At 40.0% G+C, this 24,315-nt stretch overlaps 1 protein-coding gene across 1 annotated transcript; it reads left to right on the top strand.

The window, feature by feature from the left end:
• Positions 1 to 1,100: 1,100 nt before the first annotated feature.
• LOC124263265 (cytochrome P450 10-like) lies at positions 1,101 to 20,012 on the top strand. Its single transcript, XM_046697857.1, has 10 exons — positions 1,101 to 1,135; positions 3,333 to 3,529; positions 6,267 to 6,489; positions 7,158 to 7,339; positions 8,097 to 8,295; positions 9,602 to 9,776; positions 10,972 to 11,138; positions 11,807 to 11,888; positions 15,592 to 15,804; positions 18,400 to 20,012. Exons 2-10 carry the CDS (start codon positions 3,337 to 3,339, stop codon positions 18,526 to 18,528), a joined length of 1,563 nt encoding a protein of 520 aa, XP_046553813.1. The 5' UTR covers positions 1,101 to 1,135; positions 3,333 to 3,336; the 3' UTR covers positions 18,529 to 20,012.
• The last annotated feature ends 4,303 nt before the right edge of the window (positions 20,013 to 24,315 follow it).

Raw genomic sequence — 24,315 nt, forward strand, 5'->3', positions numbered from 1 at the left:
GATTGTTGGACAGGGATTATCGAGAAGACAAGATCAGCTAATGATTCGAGCGAGTGAATCTTACAGCTGTCACTTACTTTGAACGTTGTTGTCTGTTATTGTCACACAAAGAGAGATAAAAAGGACAAATCCCTTGTTTAAACTAATATCAGATATTGAAAAAGCGTTAAAATAAATCTATATATAATATGTTATTTACCTCTTTCATAACTGGGGCGGTGGGGTAGCCTAGCGGTTGAAGCGTTTGCTTGTCACGCCGATGACCCGGGTTCGATTCCTCACATGGGTGCAATGTGTGCATCCCATTTCTGGTGTACCCCACCGTGATATTGCTGGAATATTGTTAAAAAGGCAATATCTGTGACGTTTGTATAAGTGAAACGTATTTCTACTCAGTAAAATATTCAAAAGTTCAAGTAAGAGACTCCAAGGATTAATTACATTCGGATCTTTCTTATCTTATTCTATTTTTGAAAATGGCAAGTTTTTTTATTAAATGTATATCAATAATTCTCAAGCAAATATTAAAATTGTATAAGTGTCTTTATACCAATAAACATGATTGTTGTATTGCCGAATTGGTGTCACCCGTCACAAAAGCGAATTTCATAATTTAAACAGGACTGTCATGTAACTGGCTTGGTGCGGCATCACACAACATTCAGTCATTTGTTGCTGCTGTTAAAACCGATCACCTAATTTGTACCACTTACCTGTGAATTTGTAATTTATTCACAACTTCTGTATGAGCACAATGCTGGACTAAGACGTGTCAAATTAATCGTATTTCCCGTTAGACGCAGATTGGTCGCAGATTGTGTGTACACTTTATATCAACAAGTCACATATCTTGTAATCAGCGAAACACATTCCTCTTAAACAACATATGTCTTTACTATCTCAAACAACAAAAAGATTATAAATTATCAGCACACGAGCAGTTGTTGGTTTGTCCCCGATCAAATATCTAACCTTTGAACTTCCTTCTCACTTTCTCTCTGACGTTACCGGCAATCAGCGGGTCACGTGACTCATGAATATTCATCTAGGTAACTATATAACTGAGGTTGATATTACGGTTTTACTTGTAATGTTTCGGTTGTGATATTCGAGGACTTGGCACTACTATACAAAGGTAAGGCAGACAAATATGTTTGACAGTTAGATGCGTTCATAATGTTTTCAACTCTTCTTCCATCCGTTCGAACGCCTGTTTCATTTACTTATGCATTAACCATATACATTGTAGGATGTGTTAAATGATATGAGACAAAATCTAGTTCTATGTGTTGATTTATAAACTTGTTTATATCTAAGTTTTTTTAAGACAAATGACAGGCATATACCGTTTTTATCTCTATCTTTAAGTGGCATAAAATTTACAGCATCATTGGACACAATGATGGATGATGGATTTTACCTTGATCATTTTTCTAGTGCCACGTTTTGGTATTGATGCGGCTTCTCTCATTAAGCATCTTTACTGGGGCGGTTAAGTAGCCCGGGTTCGATTCCCCATATGGGTACAATGTGTGAAGCCCATTTCTGGTGTCCCCCGCTGTCATATTGCTGGCTTATTGCTAAGCGGCGTAAAACTAAACTCACTCACTCTCTCTTTCTTTATTTTCTAATGATTACCATAATCATCATGCACTGAGACACATTGAATTGAATCAAATCTGTATGTTTATAAAACATATGCTTTCTTGCGCGCCAGGTGCCACTGCTATTAATTCAACGTTTTCATTGAATTCGTGTCATTTTCAACTCGGCATAAATGTAATCTGTTTCAATGGATGCTTGAGACCGTTGTTCCTCTTCGTTCCCGTTGTATATTTGATCAGTGCACTTAATACAATCACGCAGCTTACTGGGAGAGAGTCACGTTAACCTTTCCCCGTCAATACGATATATTTAGATTTTTAAAACCTTTTATCATTTATTATATATACCCTTGAAATAACATGAATGGGTTTAGTGAAAGAGGAATGTATTTATAGCAGTGAGCATATTGATTCCAGAAAATGCCAAACTCTGCAAATTCGAGTTTGACTACATGTCTTCTAATATTTATACCAGCTATATCTATATATACAAGTTTTCAAATTGATGTGTGCTTCTATGGCTAGAGAGGGTATTGTTCTTTGATGAACCCAAATCTTTCAACAATTCTCCCTGGAGCAAGTCTGTCGTAGTAATATATCTTGATGTTATTAAATACATTTGTTTTTATATACGTTACATATAGGTTTTGTTTGTTGTTTAACGCCACAGGCAGCAATATTCCAGCTATATGGCGAGATTCTGTGAATAACAGAGTCTGGATCAGACAATCTAGTGATCAACATCATGAGCATCGTCATTTACGATGACATGTGTCAACAAAGTCAGCGAGCCTCTTACGACAAGCATGTCAAATGACGTTTCGAAGTAGACACATGAATTGGTATTCTAAACAGCTCTTAACACAACTGATCGACAGACAGACATGCAGACAGTACACGATGCAGTACACGAGATGAATCAACTGATCGACAGACAGACATGCAGACAGTACACGATGCAGTACACGAGATGAATCAACTGATCGACAGACAGACATGCAGACAGTACACGATGCAGTACACGAGATGAATCAACTGATCGACAGACAGACATGCAGACAGTACACGATGCAGTACACGAGATGAATCAACTGATCGACAGACAGACATGCAGACAGTACACGATGCAGTACACGAGATGAATCAGCTGATCGACAGACAGACATGCAGACAGTACACAATGCAGTACACGAGATGAATCAACTGATCGACAGACAGACATGCAGACAGTACACGATGCAGTACACGAGATGAATCAACTGATCGACAGACAGATGTGCAGACAGTACACGATGCAGTACACGAGATGAATCAACTGATCGACAGACAGACATGCAGACAGTACACGATGCAGTACACGAGATGAATCAACTGATCGACAGACAGACATGCAGACAGTACACGATGCAGTACACGAGATGAATCAACTGAACAATACCTTGTGCCATCCTTTTGATTTTTCTTTTAAAAAGTCACATCATCCAGTGTCTTTGCATTACTGCCTCTATATTCACATTGTGTCGAAAACAATCTTATCAGCAACCATTGTTCAAATACCGTACGGCGCACCAACGTTTTGAAAATACTATCATTAACAGCGAAACAAACACCTTCAACCATGTGACTGTCATGGATCTCGGATATGAGTAAACTTGAAAGGCAAAGACGTCGACCTGAACCAACCGGCCCCGATTTAAACAATGTCTGTATCACTGTTATCGATTTCAGAAACATGCAGTGTCCGCGGTTTTTGCGAGCAGGGGCGAGAGCAAAGGGACAGGTGGAACTGATGGCTGGCAAGTCTAGCGCGTCAATCCCCAGCCTTATTGATGACACCCACATCCAGCCCTTCGAAGACATGCCAACACCGAGCGGCCCAAGAAACTGGCCGATTATCGGGGCTCTATTCAACTTTAAACCATTCAGTAAGTTTATATCTAGTATGTCTCACAGTCCCCGAACCACATTATTGTCCCTACTGCCAACCATCCCTGCAATGCTGAATCCATAAATGAAGCAAGCCTAGATTTCCCCAGGTTCGAATCTTACGGTATTACACGGGACATTGTTTAGTATACTCAGCGTATATTTTTAGCAGTGAAAGACACATCACCTGATGTCAGTGGCGACATGGCTGCATACATGCATTCATTTACGGCTGGGATAATCACTGTTACGTTACATTCCCGATCGTTACGTTACATTACGGTGTGGTAACCTAGTGGTTAAAGCGTTCGCTCGTCACGCCGAAGGCCCAGGTTCGATTCCCCACATGAGTACAATGCGTGAAACCAATTTCTGGTGTCCCCCGCCGTAGTATTGTGGAATATTGCCAAAAGCGGCGTAAAACCATACTCACTAACTAACATATGCTTGAGATCTGGCGTGATGCTGGCGTGGATGTCATTTTCAACGCCTTAAGAAGTCAACTTTTCTTCTGAAATTCCAGGTACGTCCTGTTGCTTCAGTATGGTACTAATCACCCTGCAAAGAAAATATCAAGATTACAGAAATTAATAAAAATATTCATTAATCTTGATTCTATAAAATATATTATGGAATAAAACATGGTCTACTCGCTTTGAATGATGAGGAACGTAACCACGGCGTTTCCACCAGTAAACGGGGCGATGGGGTAGCCCCGTGGTTAAAGCGTTCGCTCGTCACGCTGAAGATCCGGGTTAGATTCCCCACATGGGTAGAATGTGTGACGTCCATTTCTGGTGTCCCCGACGTGACATTGCTGGAATATTGCTAAAAGTGGCGTAAACATTACTCACTCACTCACTCCACCAGTAAACGTATTGTGTCAGTGTAACATATACATAGTTTGGTATCAGCGCAACCGGATGTATCCAATTTCACAAAGAACGCAGGTCGTCGTGATACAATTTCATGATTCCGTGACAAGAACCGCACTCACTCACCCGACAGCATGACATTGCCTCAGTATTCGGCCTTGACCGTGTTGTTTTCGTCTTGCCATGGGCCTTATGGTATGCGAGGCCTGGAGTTTGAATAGTTTAGATAATAACATAGACAAATACCTTGGAAATGTGGCTGGAACGTTGTCAAAGGTAAAGATGGCTCACTAACGGCGGTTATATGAAACATATGTCGCTGAATTTTGTATACGTCGTAAGTAGTTTTTAAAGTTTACTAAAGGCATTAGTGTCAGGAGAAAAGATGTTTGTTGATGGGACTGAATTGGAGTCAAGTGGGGGCAAGTGCCAAATGGCAGAATGGTCCGTCGAGGTCACTGGGTGCCCCTGAGGTTATAACGAAAGCAGATGGGTCATTGTAGATGATTGCGGAAGTTCCACAAAACTGATATATTCCTTATTCTAAACAACCTTCAAGGGCGAATATGTTTATGATATTTTTTAGTTCAAGGACGATCACAATAAACAGTATGTTGTTTCCTTTGCCAAAACCACCGGAGGAATAAATACCGAGGTATTTAATGACATTCAGATGGAGGACGACACAGTTATGTCTTGAACTCTCTGACCTTAAGTATGTCTGTGTTTTGTGTCGCAGACATATTTCAACTTATCATGGCAGCCTGTAAACAATCTGGAGTGGGTAAGGCAACCCAGTGGTCGATAGTATGAGCACCATACCTCCACCTAACTTTGCTGTTTTGAGGCAACACTGCCAGTCAAAATGGTTTGTGCAAAATCAAATAAATACTTATTCAAATTCAAGGAATACAACTGTCTAAAACAGGTAGAGATAGAAGATAACTCTTACAAGTTCTGGGTCTGTAAAGCCCACGGGAAGAGAGACGGTAAACAGATTTCCTGAGCCTTTTGGGTTTTTTCCACTAAATGACGGAGCAGTCTGAGATAGCATGTTGTTACACGGACCACCATTAACCGGGTCATACCAATATTGTAACAACAACCATGGGTCATTAATCCAAGGGGGGTAAGTCATGTCAACTGCAGACCGCTAGACTTTCGGGATTCAAAACGGTACTCGGTATTGTGCGTTGAAGCTATCACTGCTCTGCGATAATCTTTTCATTATGTGTACGAATACATTGGCAGCATTTATATCTGTTGTTATAATGAAGTTGTTGTTTATGTGTTTTGAAATACATAGTTTTCTCTATACAGTAGAATACCATTGAAGATTAACATGTAAATGACTGAGTTATATTTTATGACGCAGTACAGACAGCGAATGGGACAGACAGCGTTGCTGAGTCGAACACACATGTCCTTTTCGGAAAATGTGTAGACTCCCTAACACTGCAGCATTCTGCATTACCCAGAGTGTCGGAGGGCTTGTGCTCCTGGTAGATTGGTTGGCTGGTTGGTTGGTTGCTGCTTAACGCCGCACTCAACAATATCCCAGCTATATGTCGACGGTCTGTAAATAATCGAGTCCGGACCAGACAACCCAGTGATCAACAACATGAACATCAATCTACGCAACTGGGATACGGTCTCATGTGTCAACCAAGTCAGTGAGCCTGACATCCCGATCCCGTTAGTCGCCTCGTACGACAAGCATGGGTTGCTGAAGATCAATTTCTAACCCGGATCATCACTCGTCATCCTGGTAGAGAACCCGGGAACTATTATAATCATTATCAATAGTGTCATCATCATCATCATTATTATACACCAATGTATATTTCTTGTTTTGTTGCAGCGGACTACACTGGCGTGACGATACACCGTCTTCTTGGACAGCTCCACGATGAACTAGGGGAAACATTCCGTATTCGTCTGGGCAAGTGGTACGTTTGTACCGCAGACCCTGAAGCCATGGAAACCATTATAAGACACGAGGAGAAGTATCCAGTTAGACCTTCCTTAGACCTTTATGAAACATACGTCAAAAGAGAAAACAGACCTGTCAACCTTGGAGTCTTGTAAGTTTTGGTTCATTTTGTATTTGCTTGTGTGTTCATCAACGCCACAAAATTCAAACTATCACAACTGTCAGTAATTAATTGCGTCTTGGAACGTATCTAGTGATTGATGGCATGATCACCTCCCCACAAACCTTTGGGATACGACTACACCTTAATAAGTATGACCGTCAGATTCTTATCTATGGATCCGGGTTAGAATTAGTCTTCAGAAGCCCATGCTTGTCGTAAGAGGCGACAAACGGGATAGATTGGATAGGCTTGATGACTTGGTTGATGCATGTCATTGTATCCCAACAGCTTAAATCGATGCTCATGCTGTTGATCACTGGGTTGTCTGGCCCAATAGCTTGAACATGCTGAGTGTGGCGTTAAACAACAACCAAACCAATCTATGGTCTCTTTTGAAACGCGTGAGGTGTTGATGTCAGATTAGTTCTTGGTATCACCACGTAATTCTTGTATCTTATTATTCAAAAACATGTTAAAAAAGAAATATGTTAAGAATTATGTCATTTACTTGCAGGGTAATGCGTAACCAAACAGGGAAATATGGCATTTGTGTTTAGTAATTCCATGTTTGTATTACCGAGATTGTTTGTGAATGAAGAATGTTTGGTGTCGGGTAAGCTCATCCTATCTGAAACTGTTTATTCTCCTATCTACAGAAATGGTAAAGAATGGTGGCAGCTCCGGAAACGGGTTCAGAAGAAGTTGTTGCCTCCTCGGTCAGCCCTGCATTACCTCCCCGTACAGAACAAGGTCACGGACGAGTTCATCTCTCTTCTCAAGTCCAAGCCTCTGTCGGCGCACGAGCTGAGAGAAACATATTTCAGATTTGCCGTAGAGGGTAAGTACCTAACCCAGACATCGGAATACACGTGAAAACAGATAACTGCCATTTTCAAACAAAATTCCCACTGAGAAAAAAACCCTATATTTTCCGCCGAGATTGGTTTGTTTTCATCAATGTGAAATAGTCATGTTGCAAAACAGACACGAAAAACAAAAATGGAAAACGAAAGCAGATAACTGCCTCTTCCAAAATGTTTCATTACTAGATTTCCGAAAACAAGCCTGTATGTTCTTCCGAAACACGTTTGAATTCATTAAGGTGATTTATTCATATTGCTGTACAGACAAAGAGCTGTATTACATGATGTGCTTTGCATCTGTACCTGTTCAACAGGAATAGTTACTCGACTATCCTTAACACATACACAAGGGCAGATAACTCAGTTTATTTCCGTCTTCTACACCACAGCGTAAGGACACAGCATTTTGCGTAAAAAAATAAGTATCTGGACTTTTGATTCAAACATTAAACAATATTACGGACAATCTGTAAATGTGTATTTCAAATAGGATATTTCATTCATTCAGTATTTTCTCAATTAGCATATTTAGTAATAGTTTCTTGGCGTCGGGGTAGCCTAGTGGCCAAAGCGTTCGCTCGTCACGCCGAAGACCTGGGTTCGATTCCCACATGGGTAAATGAAGCCCATTTCTGGTGTCCCCTGCGTGATATTGCTAGAATATCAGCTAAAAACTGCGTAAAAACAAATCAATCCATTCACTAATAATAGTTTCCTTTTGTATATTTTCAGCTATATCAGTCGTTGTGTTTAACAAACGGATGGGCTTCCTGTCTCAAGACACCATTCCTCAAGACTGTGAGGAGTATCTCGCTGCTGTTAAAGAATTCTTTGCTGTGTTTAACACTTTCATCGGCAAGGCGCCATTGTACAGATTCTTCCGGACGCCGATGTATATGAGGATGAAGAGAGCAGCCGATAAAGCATATGAGTGAGTTAATGTCTTTTTACGCCGCAATCCAAAACTCAAGATATATCAGGAGCTTAAGAAAGCCAGGCAAATCAGTGGCTGAAGTCATGAGCAACGGACACCCAATCAACATATTTGGGGCCTGACCAGACCAGTAAACGAAGCACGCCATTTAAATAAGACAGTGAAATATGAAATACGCAGCAAATTTGGGTTTTATATCACTGTCACGCCAAATACTGTAGAATCGAGTTATAATACATATTTTGGGTTGGTTCAGAGGTAACCGTCGAGCTGTACCCAAAAGCCTAAAAACCTTAAGTAACACGTGTCATACCACCGTGGAATTCTCTGTCTGCCTATGACTTCTATTTAATACCCGTGAGAGGAGAAATACCAATTAAATAACCCGCCGGTTGGGAATAAACAGCGCTTGGTCTAGGCGATCGATTGCTACCTTTCATGCAACGTGAGTACGTATCAGGTTCGTGCAGGCTGAGGACAATCCATGCATAGTATAGTGCTGGGTCGTTGTCCTGAAATGTCAGTGTGACTTGGAAAGTACATGAAGCATTTGAACTATCTTTGCACTTGAATTCAACCTACGAACGCGCATTATATCTCCCTCAAGTGTTCCTTGCGAATTCAAACACGTGTATTTGTAATCGGAACACGCTCACTGAAATGTTTTGTGATAAAAAATTTAAAATGAAGCCCCTGGGAAAACGTGTTTGCCGTACGTTGCTTCTGGCAATGAAATATTTACAGTCGTTGTTTTACTGTAGACAATGCACCCATCTGCAAATCTTGGATGGATGCAAAAACTGAATGACTGAGTGTGGTTTTACGCCGCCTTTATCAGTGTCCATGTGTGGATTGCATATCACGGTGTGGGGACAACAGCAATGGGTTCCAACTGGCACAAATACGGGGTATTGAACCCAGGCAATATCTATTTAATAAATCAAATTAACAAACTTTATTTTTCATTTGGGAAGCTATTTGCCTCTTGGAAATACTCAGACCATGTGGCGTTTGGTGTTTAACGCTGCCCTCGGCAATATTTGAGCTATATGACCTCGGGTTTGTAATGATCGAGTCTGGACCAGACAATCCAATGACTGACAACATTAGCATCTATCTTTGCAATGCATCGGGATACGATGACATGTGTCAACCAAAGCCGCGAGCCTGACAACGATCCCTTTAGTGGTCGCCTCCAATCGTGGGTTACTGCAGATCGATTCTGACACGGATCTTCATTAGCCGTATAGAACGGCCTGATTTTGTATATCACACAACTTCAAACCGATGTTGATATTTTCAGGTTTTCCAGCAAGGCTGCGACAGAAGCCATCGAACGAGGTCTGGAGTTGGAGAAGGCTGGGAAATGGGACCCAGGAGAAGCCAACTTTATTCTGTCGCTGTTCGCGTCGGGATCTCAGAGTGTGGACGAGATCAGCTCGGTTATGCAGGATCTCATGGTGGGAGGCACGGACTCGGTAAGGGAGATTACTCTTGATAGACCTCACTCACTCACTCACTCACTCACTCACTTCCAGCGCTATCACTCACTTCCTCACTCACTGACTCACTCACTGACTCACTCACTCACTTCCAACGCTATCACTCAAACACTCACTCGGGGCGGTGGGGTAGCCTAGTGGTTAAAGCGGTCGCTCGTCAGGCCGAGAACCCTGGTTCGATTCCCCACGTGGGGACACTGTGTGAAGCCCATTTCAGGTGTCCCCAGAATATTGCGGATTATTGCTAAAAGCGGCGTAAAACTAAACTCACTCACTTCCAACGCCATCAGTCAAACACTCACTCATTCAACGTTATCACTATTATACCAAGCCATAACTTCGTACAAAGTGAAAGTACAGACCATAGGCCGCCATGTTAAAGGAGTTCTCGACACTGTACATATGTTGATTAACTTGTTTCCATTCGATAAATAAGCAACAGAAATTATGTGATTGTAGGTAAGATGATTCCTCACAAATGTGCTAAATTTGACTTGGATCTTAGGAAAATTAAATTCATCAACATTATTTATGCTGCACTAAATTAACAAGTAAGTCAAGTGTCCGAATATAACTGGCAAGGTTCTGTATGTTAATTTAAGAAGTGGTGTGCTGCTGACAAGTCACGCATCATAATTGGGTTGAATCTGAATTTGATCACACGAACACGGGCCACAGCAATAGGTCTTTGCCAGTTGAGCAGTCATAATTGGTAGAATAATTCAATTGAAGTCATATTCTGAAACATGGCGTATACTCCGCCCTCTCATTTCCTTTGTGTCTGAAGGGCGATGGGGTAGTCAGGTGGTTAAAGCGTTGGCTCGTCACGCCGAAGACCCGGGTTCGATTCCCCACATGGGTACAATGTGTGAAGCCCATTTCTGGTTTACCACGCCGTGATATTGCTGGAATATTGCTAAAAACGGGGTAAAACTAAACCCACTCACTCACTTTGTGTCTGAAGGATTTACTCGTCCCCTGTACATGTGTACAGTATGTCTGTGTAATACTGTGAGAGAAACAATTGTTGTATAACTACAATAAATAATTATCTCTAAACTTCCTCTTTCACCGTCTTCAATGCACAATGGAATTTGTTTCAACTGACTTTTTACATGATTTGATTGTTATAATGAATCATGTTTTTAATTTTTGAAATCGTCTTTTCCAGACTGCCAAAAATCTCGAGTTCTTCCTGTATGCACTAGCGAGCAATCCTGAAGTCCAGGACAAGCTGCACGCGGAGGTCATGAAGGAGGTTGGCCCTACGGCGCCACTGACGGAGGAGGCGCTGTCAAATATGCCGTACCTGAAGGCGTGTCAGAAGGAGGGGTTCAGGTATGAACACAATTTTGACAACATTTCGCCTTTTACGCCAAATAAAATTTGTTTCTGTGGAAATCGAGACTGAATATTCTCTCGCGTTGACCTTTTGATTTAATATTCTCAAAAAATGTTATTGTGTTTTCTGGGCAGTGAAATCTCTTTCATTCGAACCAGTTTGTGTAGCGATTATGAGAAAGAATATTGCTGTTACCTTGTCTTAAAGGAAAATCGAGTTAAAGCGTCCCAATTAACAAAGTTTAGCCTCCTATAAATAACCGAAGGATAGACTTTGTTTGGTCTAGTGATTTCCAAGTGCAAAGTTTAACAAAGCGTAAAGTATCTTATAATGTGATATTTATTCCGGAGCGGTGATGGTTCAATGTCTTTATGTGTTAAAGTAATTATTTGGGATAGGATGGTGGGCTGAGATTTTTGTGGGTTTTCTTTCTTTCTTTCGGTTATTAACGCCGCGCTCAGCAATATTCCAGCTATGTGGCGGCGGTCTAAATAATCGAGTCTGGTCCAGACAATCCACAGCGTGAGTATTGATCTACGTAACTGGGATACGATGACATGTGTTGACCAAGTCAGCGAGCCTACCACCCGATCCCGTTAGTCGCCTCTTACGGCAAGCTTGGGTTACTAGAAGACCAGTTTTAACGGAATTACTTGTATTTCAGGATGCGTTATCCGGTACCAACAGGGACTGCCCGCATATTACAAAATGGACTGAATCTCAACGGGTACTACATACCCAAAGACGTATGTTTTTTTCATCTTTAGTCTGCCGAGCACTTGCAAGTGAACGTGTACCCTTTGTGTGATGGTGGTCATGCGCCCTATTTTGATGGTGGCAATGCGCCCTTGTTTGATAATGGCCAAACACCTCACTAACTCCACTAAATGTGATAGAAATCTAATCCTGACGTCATTTCCTGTACACGACGGAAAGAATGACGGGTACCACGTGACCTGAAATAGCCATAAGCAATCTTCATAATCAAGATGCTTACACAGCAAAATATCTAAGGGCATGTGAATTATACCCAGCTTCACCAGATGAAAAGCAAATTACAACTAGATTAGTTTCACGGTTAATTAAAGTGATGACGTCGATTCATATTCGCGTGCATAGATGGCTCCGTCATCTAAGCCCCTGTTGGGTAGAGTTGCCTCCCTTGCGCACGCTAGAAATTCGAGATTGTGGGTTCGAATCCAGTTCACCTCCATAATGTTCTGAGGTTTGTCAGCACTCAGAGGTACAGATAAGCTGCGTATCTACGTATATTATTTATGTGAAAACTCAATTTCTATTAAGTCTCTTAAATACTCAATAAATATGATCTAACATGCGTACACACATAAATGTGATGCTGGTTACTGAGGATAGATAAAATAACTGAGGTATATTGAGAGATTCTATTTCAGCACATGAACTTGGCAACTTGCAGTCTTCCTTATCGTTTCTCATATTACAGATCAAATACAACTTTATTATATTTTTACAATTAATGGGAAATGACAAAATACCCAATTGAGTTTGAGTATGGTGGGTACAATTTATTAGGTTACTCAAAGGAAAATTAGGATACCCAGTTGAGATGAACACAAGCGGGTACATAACTCAATGAGCTCTGTAGCTCTGCAGCACCATACCCGTGTCCGTGTTGTTTAACCAGTGGACGCCGCTTCGGGAGTTTCTCCCACATTAAACAGACACGCGTGGTGTGACTGATATACTGTTCAAAGGGACGTTCACCGAAATCACTGACTCAATCTGTGTAGGTCAGGTCACCAGCACCTTGTTATCTGTTCAACAGGTTGGGCCCTTTACATTTGCACTATAAGGATTAAAAACGTAAAAAGAAATATTTTCACCAGATAATCCAAAAGACAAGGAAAGCAAACGGCCGCTTGGCCCTTGCACACAAAATGTGGGTCACGGGTTAATGCAGTTGTCGATATCTGTATGTAGGTCAGGTCATCCACGCGTCGTTCTGTCCTCGGTCGCCACATCAGGTGTCAGGTCCCACAATCACAAATGCAGAAACATTTTTAACCCAGAAATCATATTTATCTGCACACAATCGCAACATCATCGAGCGCAGCTTTTGTTCTAATCTTTCTTTCGTATTGATCTGTAGACGTGTAGGAGATCAACGATTAACATATGTTGATTTGAAATGGTTTAGAGATAAGTTCTGAGTCTCATATAAAAGGGGGCGGTAGGAAAGCCCAGAGGTTATAGTGTTCGCTCGTCACGCCAAAAACCCGGATTCATTTCCACCTGTACAATATGTAAAACACATCTCCTCCTCTGTGATATTTCTGAAATATTGCTTAAAGCAAAGGAGTTACGTGACAGTAAACTGTTGTGGACATTACATAACGACATTCAGGTATGTTCGTAAAAGGACGAGCTGCCTTCAGTGAGTGAGATTAGTTTTACGCCGCACTCAGCAACATTCCACCTATGTGGCGGCTGTCTGTAAATAATCAAGTCTGGACCAGACAATCCAGTGATCAACCACATGAGCATCGATCTACACAATTGGGATACGATGACATGTGTCTACCAAGTCAGCGAGCCTGACCACCCGATCTCGTTAGTCGCCTCTTACCACAAGCATGGGTTACTGAAGATCAGTTCTAACCTGGATTTTCACGAGTTCGAGCTGCTTTGCTTTGATAAGGCGGTGAAATAAACAGGGTCAGTGACCTTTGGAAGATGGCCAATCGTCAGGCACTATATTTGTGTCAATAGAATCGTTTTGTAAAACTGGAACGTTTTCAAAATACCATTTTCAAAATATTTCTGCATCTCGCTACAAAAATAGGACGTAACCATAATTCGTTCAAACCATTTGATTATATGCATACCAGTTTTAGATAGTAACGACAAGCTCTTAAGGAGCATGAGATACTCAACGAAACGAAATATAACCCTGTAGGACACCACGTTCTATTTTTAAATGTTTGTTTCGTAACTTATCGGTTAGTATTATCTTGCGTGCTTGCGATTCCTACATGTGTGACACACCGAAACACATTCCAGGTGCAATCGCCTTGCTGATAATGCGAAAGTGGACAGCTGAAGTGTCGTGTCACTTATGTGCTGTAAACTTTGTTTCTGAAATCAGAACTTCTTCATCAGTCACGATTAGTGAATACACATTTTGCTGAGAACAAAAGACACCTCCGTCTTTTAACCTTCTACATTGAGCCCAAAATTCCATATTTAACCTTGGACCAAACAATATTGTCCAGAATAAAAAATCCTCATTTTGCCTAAACCCAAAATAACTTCCCGTTTTCACCTTTTTACCTTGAACCAAGCATTCCCCATGTTTCCTAGAAGACAAATACACACCCTTAATGTCCAGAACAAAAACATCCTCATTTTGCCTAAATCAAAAGGAATTCTCCCGTTTTCACCTTTTAACCTACAACCAAAAACTATAAAGCGTCGAATAGCACTCCTAGCTGCGGGGAATGGTGGAGTAGCTTAATACTAATTTATTTTTGGGTTTAATCGAATCCGGCATTCGAACCCTTACTGCCAACACACACTCAGTCTGAGTGAGTATAGTTTTACACCGCTTTTAGCAATATTCCAGCAATATCACAGCGGGGGACTCCAGAAATGGGCTTTGCACATTGTGCCCATGTGGGGAATCGAACCCGGGCCTCCGGCGTGACGAGAGACCGCCTGAAACCACTAGCCTACCCCACCGCCCCTCTAACCATAGAGGACAACAGGAAAGATATAGTGCAGCAAGCGACAGTGTATCACTGGTGCTTTTGACATAATTGCAGTGACATTTGAATGTGGGGCAGGTCATCCACGCGTCGTGTTGTCCTCGGGCGACCCCGACAAGTGTCGGTTCCCACAGCACTCCGGTCCTCGGATCAGGACACAAGAAGAATGCTGATTATTGTGTTACATCATTGTTTATACCGAACCAGAGAACAAACTTATACGTTATCAGATCCGTCAAAATACTGTGATTGTAATTGTTAAGAGTGGGTTAATATTTAACGCCACAACGGCACTATCTCAGCCACAACGTGACGTCCATTGTATTGTTATATTTCAGGCCCGAAATATAGAAATAAGGTTGTAGTCTGTATTTCACGGTATAAGAATTTAGTAGCGCTTATTTTCAACGACAATGCCTTTTAATTTGAGACATCTGCTCATTTATAACAACAGCACGCGAACCCGTAGTTCAACGAGCAGAGTTGCTTCCCTTGGCCGTACCAGGATCCAGTGATCTTGTGCTCGCATCTCAGATTTGCGGTGATTATGATTCATGATTCGTTAGTGATATCCACGTGTCAAGCACCAGAATCCGGCTTCCCATATTGCGTCAAGATGCCGTAACTGAAACGTGTGTTGTTTCCCTCACTCACTCACTCACTCACTCACTTGCATGTTGCGTCAATGTCGAATTTATATTCACAGACAATCATCATTATGAACAACCCACGTCTTCTGAAGAACCCAGAATATGTGAAGGATCCCGAGAAGTATCAACCAGAACGATGGCTAAGGAATAATTCGGGTCAGCTGACGAATAACATACCTGGTGTGGGCCTTCTACCCTTCAGTTTCGGACCCCGAAAATGTGTAGGACAGAGATTTGCTGAACAGGAATTAAATCTTGCTGCTGTTAAGGTACGTAATTCATTTCTACTGGTAAATATTTCATAGGGGGAAATATACTTAAAGCACGTGAAATACACTAAACCGTAAACGCCAAAAGAAACGTTACCCTCCTTCCTTAATGACGGAGGTACCTATCTTCAGCTGGCGTTGTGATGCGTGGACGTCCACTTCTTGGTCTGTCTACGGTGACCCCAGTCTGTCTGTAGCGCTGAATAAGTCTAATAACCGTGATACGGTGGCATCCGAGGGCGTTGGCAACAGCATTGTACGTCGACCCCCATCTGCACCACTCCAATGGCCCTTTGTCTCGTTTTAGCTGTTAATCGTGGCATTTCTCTCGTACTTGTGTATCATATCATGCATTCTAATCTCTCTTTATACCCTATAGAATCCTTCTACACGTGAAATTGATGCAAATACTGCTTGAATATTGCTACGTTTTGGCAACTGATATTGCTATGTGTAAACAGAAAATGGAAATATGTTACTTTTCAGGCAGAAATGTTAACAAGGATAAGTTGAGGTGTTCCTAAACACGTTTTCACAATATCAAAGACACATTTAACTTGTTTTCACTAATGCAAATCAGCAGAAAATGTTTTGAAAGACTGAAATCATAGGAAGGATTCTTTTACAATTTTACACACTCTACAACAGTTGTTTCTTGTTTTAATAGTTGCAAAATGGTGACTTTAAATGGTTTATCATTGTCCCAAAGCAGAATTTTATTTCAACCTTTCTTTTGGTCATTTAAATCACTGTTATTGTTAAGATAAGATACGATAAGAGATAACATAATACACACTATGTCGAAGGAAATTTTGGCTACAGCGTAAAACACATGAGACAGAACAAAACAAGGAATCGCAACATCTGTTTCATTTCGGCATGGTCGAAAAATAGTCAAAAACAGGACAATTTAAACTCATCTGAAAAAGATGCATTGCACCTAAATATGGATGCATTTGAGAAGTGTTTTTTCGTGAATTGCATAAAGCTGTGTTGTTAAGCTTTCTTGTAAACTAATACCTTCTAACATATCTTTGGTAGTTTTTAAGCAATTCATAATGGTAGGAGGGTAACGTATCTTTTTTTCTTTAACTATTTTTCAAGGGCACTGAAGCCCACCTATTCAATAACAAGAACGAACTGTTAACTTTCCACCAATTAATTACTCAAAGAATAGAAAAGGTAACCTGTACTGTCATGCCTTATCACAAATACCTTTCAAATGATACGCTATCATCGAGGCCATTGTAAAACATGTATGGAAACCCTACAACCGTATGATTGTCACGATTATACAGCGAGGGGCACAAGAATAGAGATTATGACGTTCAGGATGAACTCTCGATGCACTATATGGGGGAAGCTGTGCATCTCCAGACAACACAGTAACAGGCGGGCTATAAACCATCACTGTGCAGACATTGGATAACGTATTGTCTGTGCGACCGGAAATTATTTTACACATAATTCATTATGTCAGTTTAGGGAGTATATATTTTGAAAACATAAAAGAGAATTGTTTTACCAGTCTTTCAGAAATGGTGGACTGGTTTATCAGTCATAGAAACAGAAGATATCTGACAGTTTCATTATACACAACAACCAAATCCAAACATTGTTTATTGTTTTATTGCTATATTATTGGTCGTGGCTAGGCGAAGTATATGTTCTTCAGCAGACAAATTCATGCATAATGTCCACAAGATCACACGTTAATTGGATGACCTTTATTCCATTTCATAACGCAGGTTTAATATCGTAACAGCTAAATGTCAATAACATTTTATTGGGAAAAAATAATTCCAGGTAAATTTTCATATTCACCATTAAGCTTGCAAATAATTTACCATGAGAGATCAATCAAATTTGTTGATGGCTCAAATTTTCATTTTCAACAGCCGTGTTTCGTGTTCATATTTTAGATATCGTCATCCCGTTGTCATTTATGTTTCTGAATAGGCAATGTTGTTTCTCTGTACATATTATCATGTAAATTTTAAAGCAAAACTGGCATTAATATGCAAAAAAAATCCAATGAGAACAAAAAACATAAACATGTATGTGGTGGCCGATGACACACCTGTTGGGAACATCTCGTCATAATTTCTTAAATAATATAACACAATTGCATTTAAAATACAAGATAGCACTGAAGTTGTACACCAGTACTAATATAACTCGACATTGTAATATGGGTTAAACTGAAAACCTTAACCATAAAATGTTTCTCCTGTAGGCTGGAAAATTTGATTGTTTTCTGTTTTGTTTCGCTTTGTTTGGGTTTGTTTTAACTTTAATGGCCTGCTTAAGTCATTTAATTCATATTTTTTTAATCATTTGTAGTGATTGTCACTGTCAGCAAATGACACTGTTGTGGCAAGATACAATGTTATACAACTTCCTTAACCCTTGCAAGGATGGACTCGTCAGGGATTCCAAACCAAGATTTGCCCAGCACGATGAACGTTATGCATCATACCTGTACCATTCTCTAAGCTAAACGGCCGTGATATAACTTAAATACTGTTCAATGCGGTACACAAGCCTAAATCGTTCACAAAGTACAAGATTACAAGTTTCCATTTTCAATTCCAGGTGCTTCAGAACTTCAAGATCTCACTGCCAGAAGGTTTCGAAGAGCCAGACATCATTTATGAAGTTTTTGGGACATTTTCGAAACCAATCCCTTTCATCTTCACACCCCGAGAAAATGTCGAAAGTTAAACTGTCCTCCTAGTGCTCTGGATACGATGTTCAGCAAACGCCAAGATGATCATGTGTTGACCTGACGTCTTACAAAGACTATGGAAGAGGTTGGAATGTGTCCACGACAAAAACACCGTATGTTATGCAAATACAATGACTGATGTATTCATTGCGAACATCTAATCGTTGTGACTAACAAATCCTACATAATCCTCTGTTAATGTCAATAGCCCTTCGATTTACGGTGAAGCAACTAAATGTGCTAGGGACACGTTGTCAGTGGCAACAGTGGTGTCATTCTGCCTTCGTCCACTGGATGACTAACCCATGATGATACTGTCCAAGAATCAACAAGGTATCATGTTTTTATCCACTGGCCAACTCCACCATAATGGTTGTGTCAAAGAATCGAAATGACATTCACCCACTATCAAACTTGACCATCATGGTAACGTCCAAGCATCAACATGATATCCACTCACTGTCTGACTCAGTCATGATAGTATCATCCAAGCATGAAAATTTAAGTATTTGACCATTCACCAACTGGCCATAAATGTCCAGGAATCATCTTGACATTCACCCTCTGGTCGAGTCAGCCATGATGGTAATATCCAAACATGGATATGATATGATACTGGTTTAACCCACCAGCCTAATCACAAAAACGAAAATATGGACTCTCCAAGGTGGAATATATTTTTGAGTATTGCCATTCTGTTGTTGTAAGAGACAAGATGCTACCAAGCCGACGTTGGCCGCGAAGTTCCCTTGTTGTCTATTTCCCGTAGAGGAATAAGACTTACTATAGTGCTAAAATACGTTAAGGACAACCCAATTCATCCTCATCAGCATAACTAATCTGATATGCCAGGACAGATTCTGTACAATAATATGAAATATTCTGGAAGACCAAAACTTTTTGAAAGCTTTTAGTAGTTTTCCAAGACATTATTACAATGACATATTGTTTCTTTTTACTGACGAAAGAACGGCATTTGTGAACAAACCCGATAATATCTCTTTATAAGAGAAACATATGAAATATGTTTGAATGTACATATCAGATGTCTGAAATCATGGGTAATTGTAAGTAACCTGTAGACGTTGTACAGCACTCTGTAGACCACGCTGGCGTGCCTAAATCGATGAACACGTGTGATCTGAAATTTCAGTACAAAACACACTCATCTGCTGGTCAAATGTAATGTGTAAATACTGATATGATATTTCCTGATATATGTCAAATGTCATGTGTAAATACTGATATGATATTTACTGATATATGTCAAATGTCGTGTGTAAATACTGATATGATATGTATGTCAAATTTTATGTGTAAATACTGATCAGATATTTACTGATGTCTGTCGCCAACATGGCTTGTTAGCAATGCTAATATAATGTAATATAACATGTAAAGCGAGCATGCGATATATCAACTGACGAACAAAAGAAAGTACACACCTGGTGCTTTTGGATTACTTTCCAAAGAGCGACGTAAATGTTTTGAAAAGAGTTTTTACAGTGATATATAAGTCACAGACTTTCCTAATATGTTGCCATACCGTGCCCAATTGCGAAGTTGCCAGTCAAAATCTCAACACTTTTCAAATAATCCCAAAACACCAGGTGTATACTTTCTTTTGTACGTCAGTTTATATACGATAAACTGAGCTATTTACGGTAAAGTACTTACTCCACAGGTGTTGCCCCGCCAATTTGTAATTTATACTTGAACTTGTATGCACTAATAAATACATATAATGACGGTTGTGTCATATTACTTCTTAGACGCATTGTTCGGATGAGTAATGAATTATACACATGGAAATAAATATTGCAACAACGCCTATTTTGCATATTGTGACAAAGAAACATCCAAATATAGAACCTCGCTGCCAGGAATAGCCAGTCTTGTTTATCCTGACAAATTTATTTAGTTTATAAAGTTATGTGAAAGGATCATTTAACATCAGTGATGACACCAGGTGTTCGTTACAAAAGTAACAATGGAGTATTTGGGGCCTGACGCTGCACATCAGTGTTCCTGCCAGACGAATACCAGCTGCGTGGCTGTTTAAATATCTCTACGGTCATAAGTGTTACACTAGTGTTAGAAATACATTGTCATATATATTTACGCACACACACAGGTAAAGATTCTCTGTAAATTACCCTTGTAGCGCTGTGTCGAGTAAACTGACAAGTCATGTACAAATAAAACTTGATATCTACCTTATAAGGGGTAAGATTCTGTCGAACGCAGTTCATGATACCTTCAAGTTCAAAATTAAAGCGAAATAATCGCCAAACAGCACTTTTTATGAAAACTCAACACAAATGGTCGACATAATACCAGCACAGAATGGAAAGCAGTCGGAAGGTACATAATTGGTGGTTAAACCATTGTTCTGATGAGAGCTGTTATAACTATATGTGAAATATTAGAATGTCTAGGAACAGCTAGCCTGGTACCCTGAACTTGATCCGTGAAAATCCGGGTCTTCAGCACCCAGGTTTGTCGTGAGAGGCGACTAACGGGATAGGGTGTTTTTTAGGCTTACTGACTTGGTTCACACATGTCACCGTATCCCAGTTGCGTAGAACGATTCTCATGCTGTTGATCACTGGATTGTCTGTGACTTGATCATTTACAGATCGCCGCCATATAGCTGACATAAACAACAAACAAACAAAAACCCGGTCCTTCGCCTCCTAACGAATTGCATAAGGTCTTTACGTCATGAACTCTTCTGTGAGTGGATTAAATTGTTTGTTTGTTGTTTAACCACCCGTTAGTCGCCTCTTACCACAATCATGGGTTGCTGAAGACCGATTCTAACTCGGATCTTTGCGGGTGTCTGTGGGTGGATTAATGAACGTGGTTACAGGCATGTATGTCATCATTACCATGTTTAAAGTCAATAGTTTCAGCATCATCGTTTCAGTTTTAGAGAATGTGAACTTAATTCAAATTAGTATAGCATACAACCTCTGAAGAATTCTCAGTCTCGATTCATCAAGGTATAAAAGGAAACAGAGCTGAATTTATTAAAATTATATTTTCCGGATTGAAATATGTCAGCTGGATTCCCAAATGAGTTGGCATTTCTAAAATTATCTTCATAATCTCATTCCTAAATATCCTTTTGACATTACTAATCCAGGGGACGTTACACAACTAGCGATTAATTTGCTTTAATTTAACTAGTTCACAAATTCATTTATATGCTAAAATACTGAAAGGAAATTGTGTTCCAAAGAATCTTTTCAAATGTCACATTGAAATGACAAAAATATAAATCAAAACCAAAAGAACAACGAATATTAATTTCCAGCTATTATCACTAGATTGAATTAAATGTGTATCACTACAATCTTGAATTTCATGTACTTTGTGGTCATATATAATACGTTGACTAAAATATTTGAAGTGTTTTCAAAGCATCTTCACCATGATGGAGAAGACTAGTCGGCTACTCTCCGACACGTGCACTTGGGTCTCGTGTCGACCTTTGTGCAGAGTAGATCTCAAGGTAATGAGTGAGTTGACGGTCGATTAATAATATTTCATAGCAATATAGCTTTGGAAGGTATCACTGATTGAAATCAATAGAAAAAAACATCCAAGATGAGAAGTGTTGCTGCGTGATCTATATTTTCACTCTGGAAACAGCCATACAAGGCAAGTGATGCTGAAAGGAGTGTCTGGCCTTGTCAAACGTTATTGTGACATAGACTTATTTATTGGTAATCTTGCGAATGCATTTCTGATTATGAACCGGAGGAAGATAGAGTGTATTAAGAAAGAACCTCAACCTGGCAGTTGTTGTTCGAATTGGGCGAAATTTGCAACAAGCATGATATATTCGAGAAAAATGACCTGCGATGTTCACCTTTCAGAAATACCAATTATAGCGACATTTTTACCAAAAACGACCTGACGCCAAACTGATGGATTCGAACCACGCACATCCGACACAAGTTCCATGCAGCCTCAAATCGCCCTCATCTCGCTCTTTTAAAGGTAGAAGCAGTCTTTTGGAACCTACGACATCGACGTGTCTTGAACAATGTCGTCAGTCCAGAAATGGATAGCTGAAAGCACCCTCCTTTATCGGGAAATAACGAAAGCGTCAAGCGCTTGGATAGAATTTAGACTGTAAACAACCACGGGAGGTCAAAAATCAGATACTGCCTTTTAACACAGAGTGTACATATTTAGAATTTGAAAGTTTATATCCATTTAACTCGGCAGTTCATGAGAATTGGAAGAGTTCCTTTTTAAACACTAAAACAGTTGGGAACGTTGTGCACCTATTTCTAGAGCAACAACTGTATACCCCGTCCTCGATGTACCGAGATGTTTACCATTTCTCAGGTCTTTTATGCACTCGAAATATATCGAACCCAAGTGTTTGTACCGTGATACACATTGTATCGAAACTATGGTGTATCATTGCAGCTCCAACCATCTCCATGGCAATCCATTCATTAATACATTCGATACTGTTCGATCTTCGATTTTCCAGTGTATCTATCTCCATTTTATTAAGTGAACATTCCCTGTAAGTGACTTCATATTCGAAGTCTCTCCATCAATAACCTGCTGATGACAGAAATACGATTTCACGTCCGTTTTAGTCATAAATTGAACTTTGTCAATTTTGTCTGGAGTTTGTTCAGGGAAAATATCCCAACATAATGGAAACACACTTTACCGGACTTGCAAGGATGATGTGATACTTAGAATCAATGTTCAATGTTCAGTTCAAACATATTATACATATGGCAAGATAATATACAAGATAAACAAGATAGGTATTTTTTTTTAAAGAATATATCCTTCAGTAAAAGTGAACAAGATAAGTTTTATAAAAAGTGGATGTAATTTCATGATTTTGCAAATTTTAAATGATTTTCTTAATTCTTTCGTCCTGTTCCCTAATGAAAAATATAGGCTGAATGAACTTGAACTTAAACTTACTGTAAATACTTGAAACTTGTAAGTGTGATTGGTGAGTGAATGTGTTGTGGTGCCTGGTGTTCCCTGGCTCTACGGCCTTTTCTGCAACAGGGAAAGCAGAAAATAAAAATTATCAATAATAAAAAAATATTTATACATATGATTGAGGCAACTATATCAGTTGAGCGTAGGCTTCTTTTACAGAAAATGACGCACAGCTATAGTATTAGACACATGTAAATGAGAGAGTGAGTGAGTATGATTTTACCGAGCTTTTAACAATATTCCAGCAATATCACAGAAGGGAACGCCAGGAATGGGCTTCACACTGTGTAACTGTTACAGTCAGATTGTGAAATCAGTCATTTCGTGAAATGACTAAACATTCCAGTCATTTCGTTAAATGACTAAGAGGATCAGCCATTTCGCTATTGGCTATATAAATAGGTTTGGACGTTTCCATCATATTTGGTGTAAATGAGCTTGACAACGAATGCCAATGTTCGTGATGCACGAAACAAATCGCCAAAACGCATTTTGTGGCCCCGACTCTCGGAAACACGAAACACATGTCTTAGTCGGATACATGGGAAAAATCAAGCGAAAAATCGTATAAATGGGGTGTCCAGCACTGCAATATCACTGCACATAAAGTCACACAGAGAGAATGCCAAGGTTAACCCAGGAAGAAAGGGAAGGAACAAGAACAGGTAAACAAGAACATGGTCACTATTAAAAGCCAAAAAGGTACCTATGGATGGCAACAATGTCAGCAGACCCGTGATGATGAACCGGTCTTCAGCAACCCTTCTTTGTCGTAAGAGGCGACTAACGGG

Source organism: Haliotis rubra, unplaced genomic scaffold, assembly GCF_003918875.1.
Source record: "Haliotis rubra isolate DU_JTF1 unplaced genomic scaffold, ASM391887v1 Scf875, whole genome shotgun sequence".
Taxonomy (NCBI): Eukaryota; Metazoa; Mollusca; class Gastropoda; order Lepetellida; family Haliotidae; genus Haliotis; species Haliotis rubra.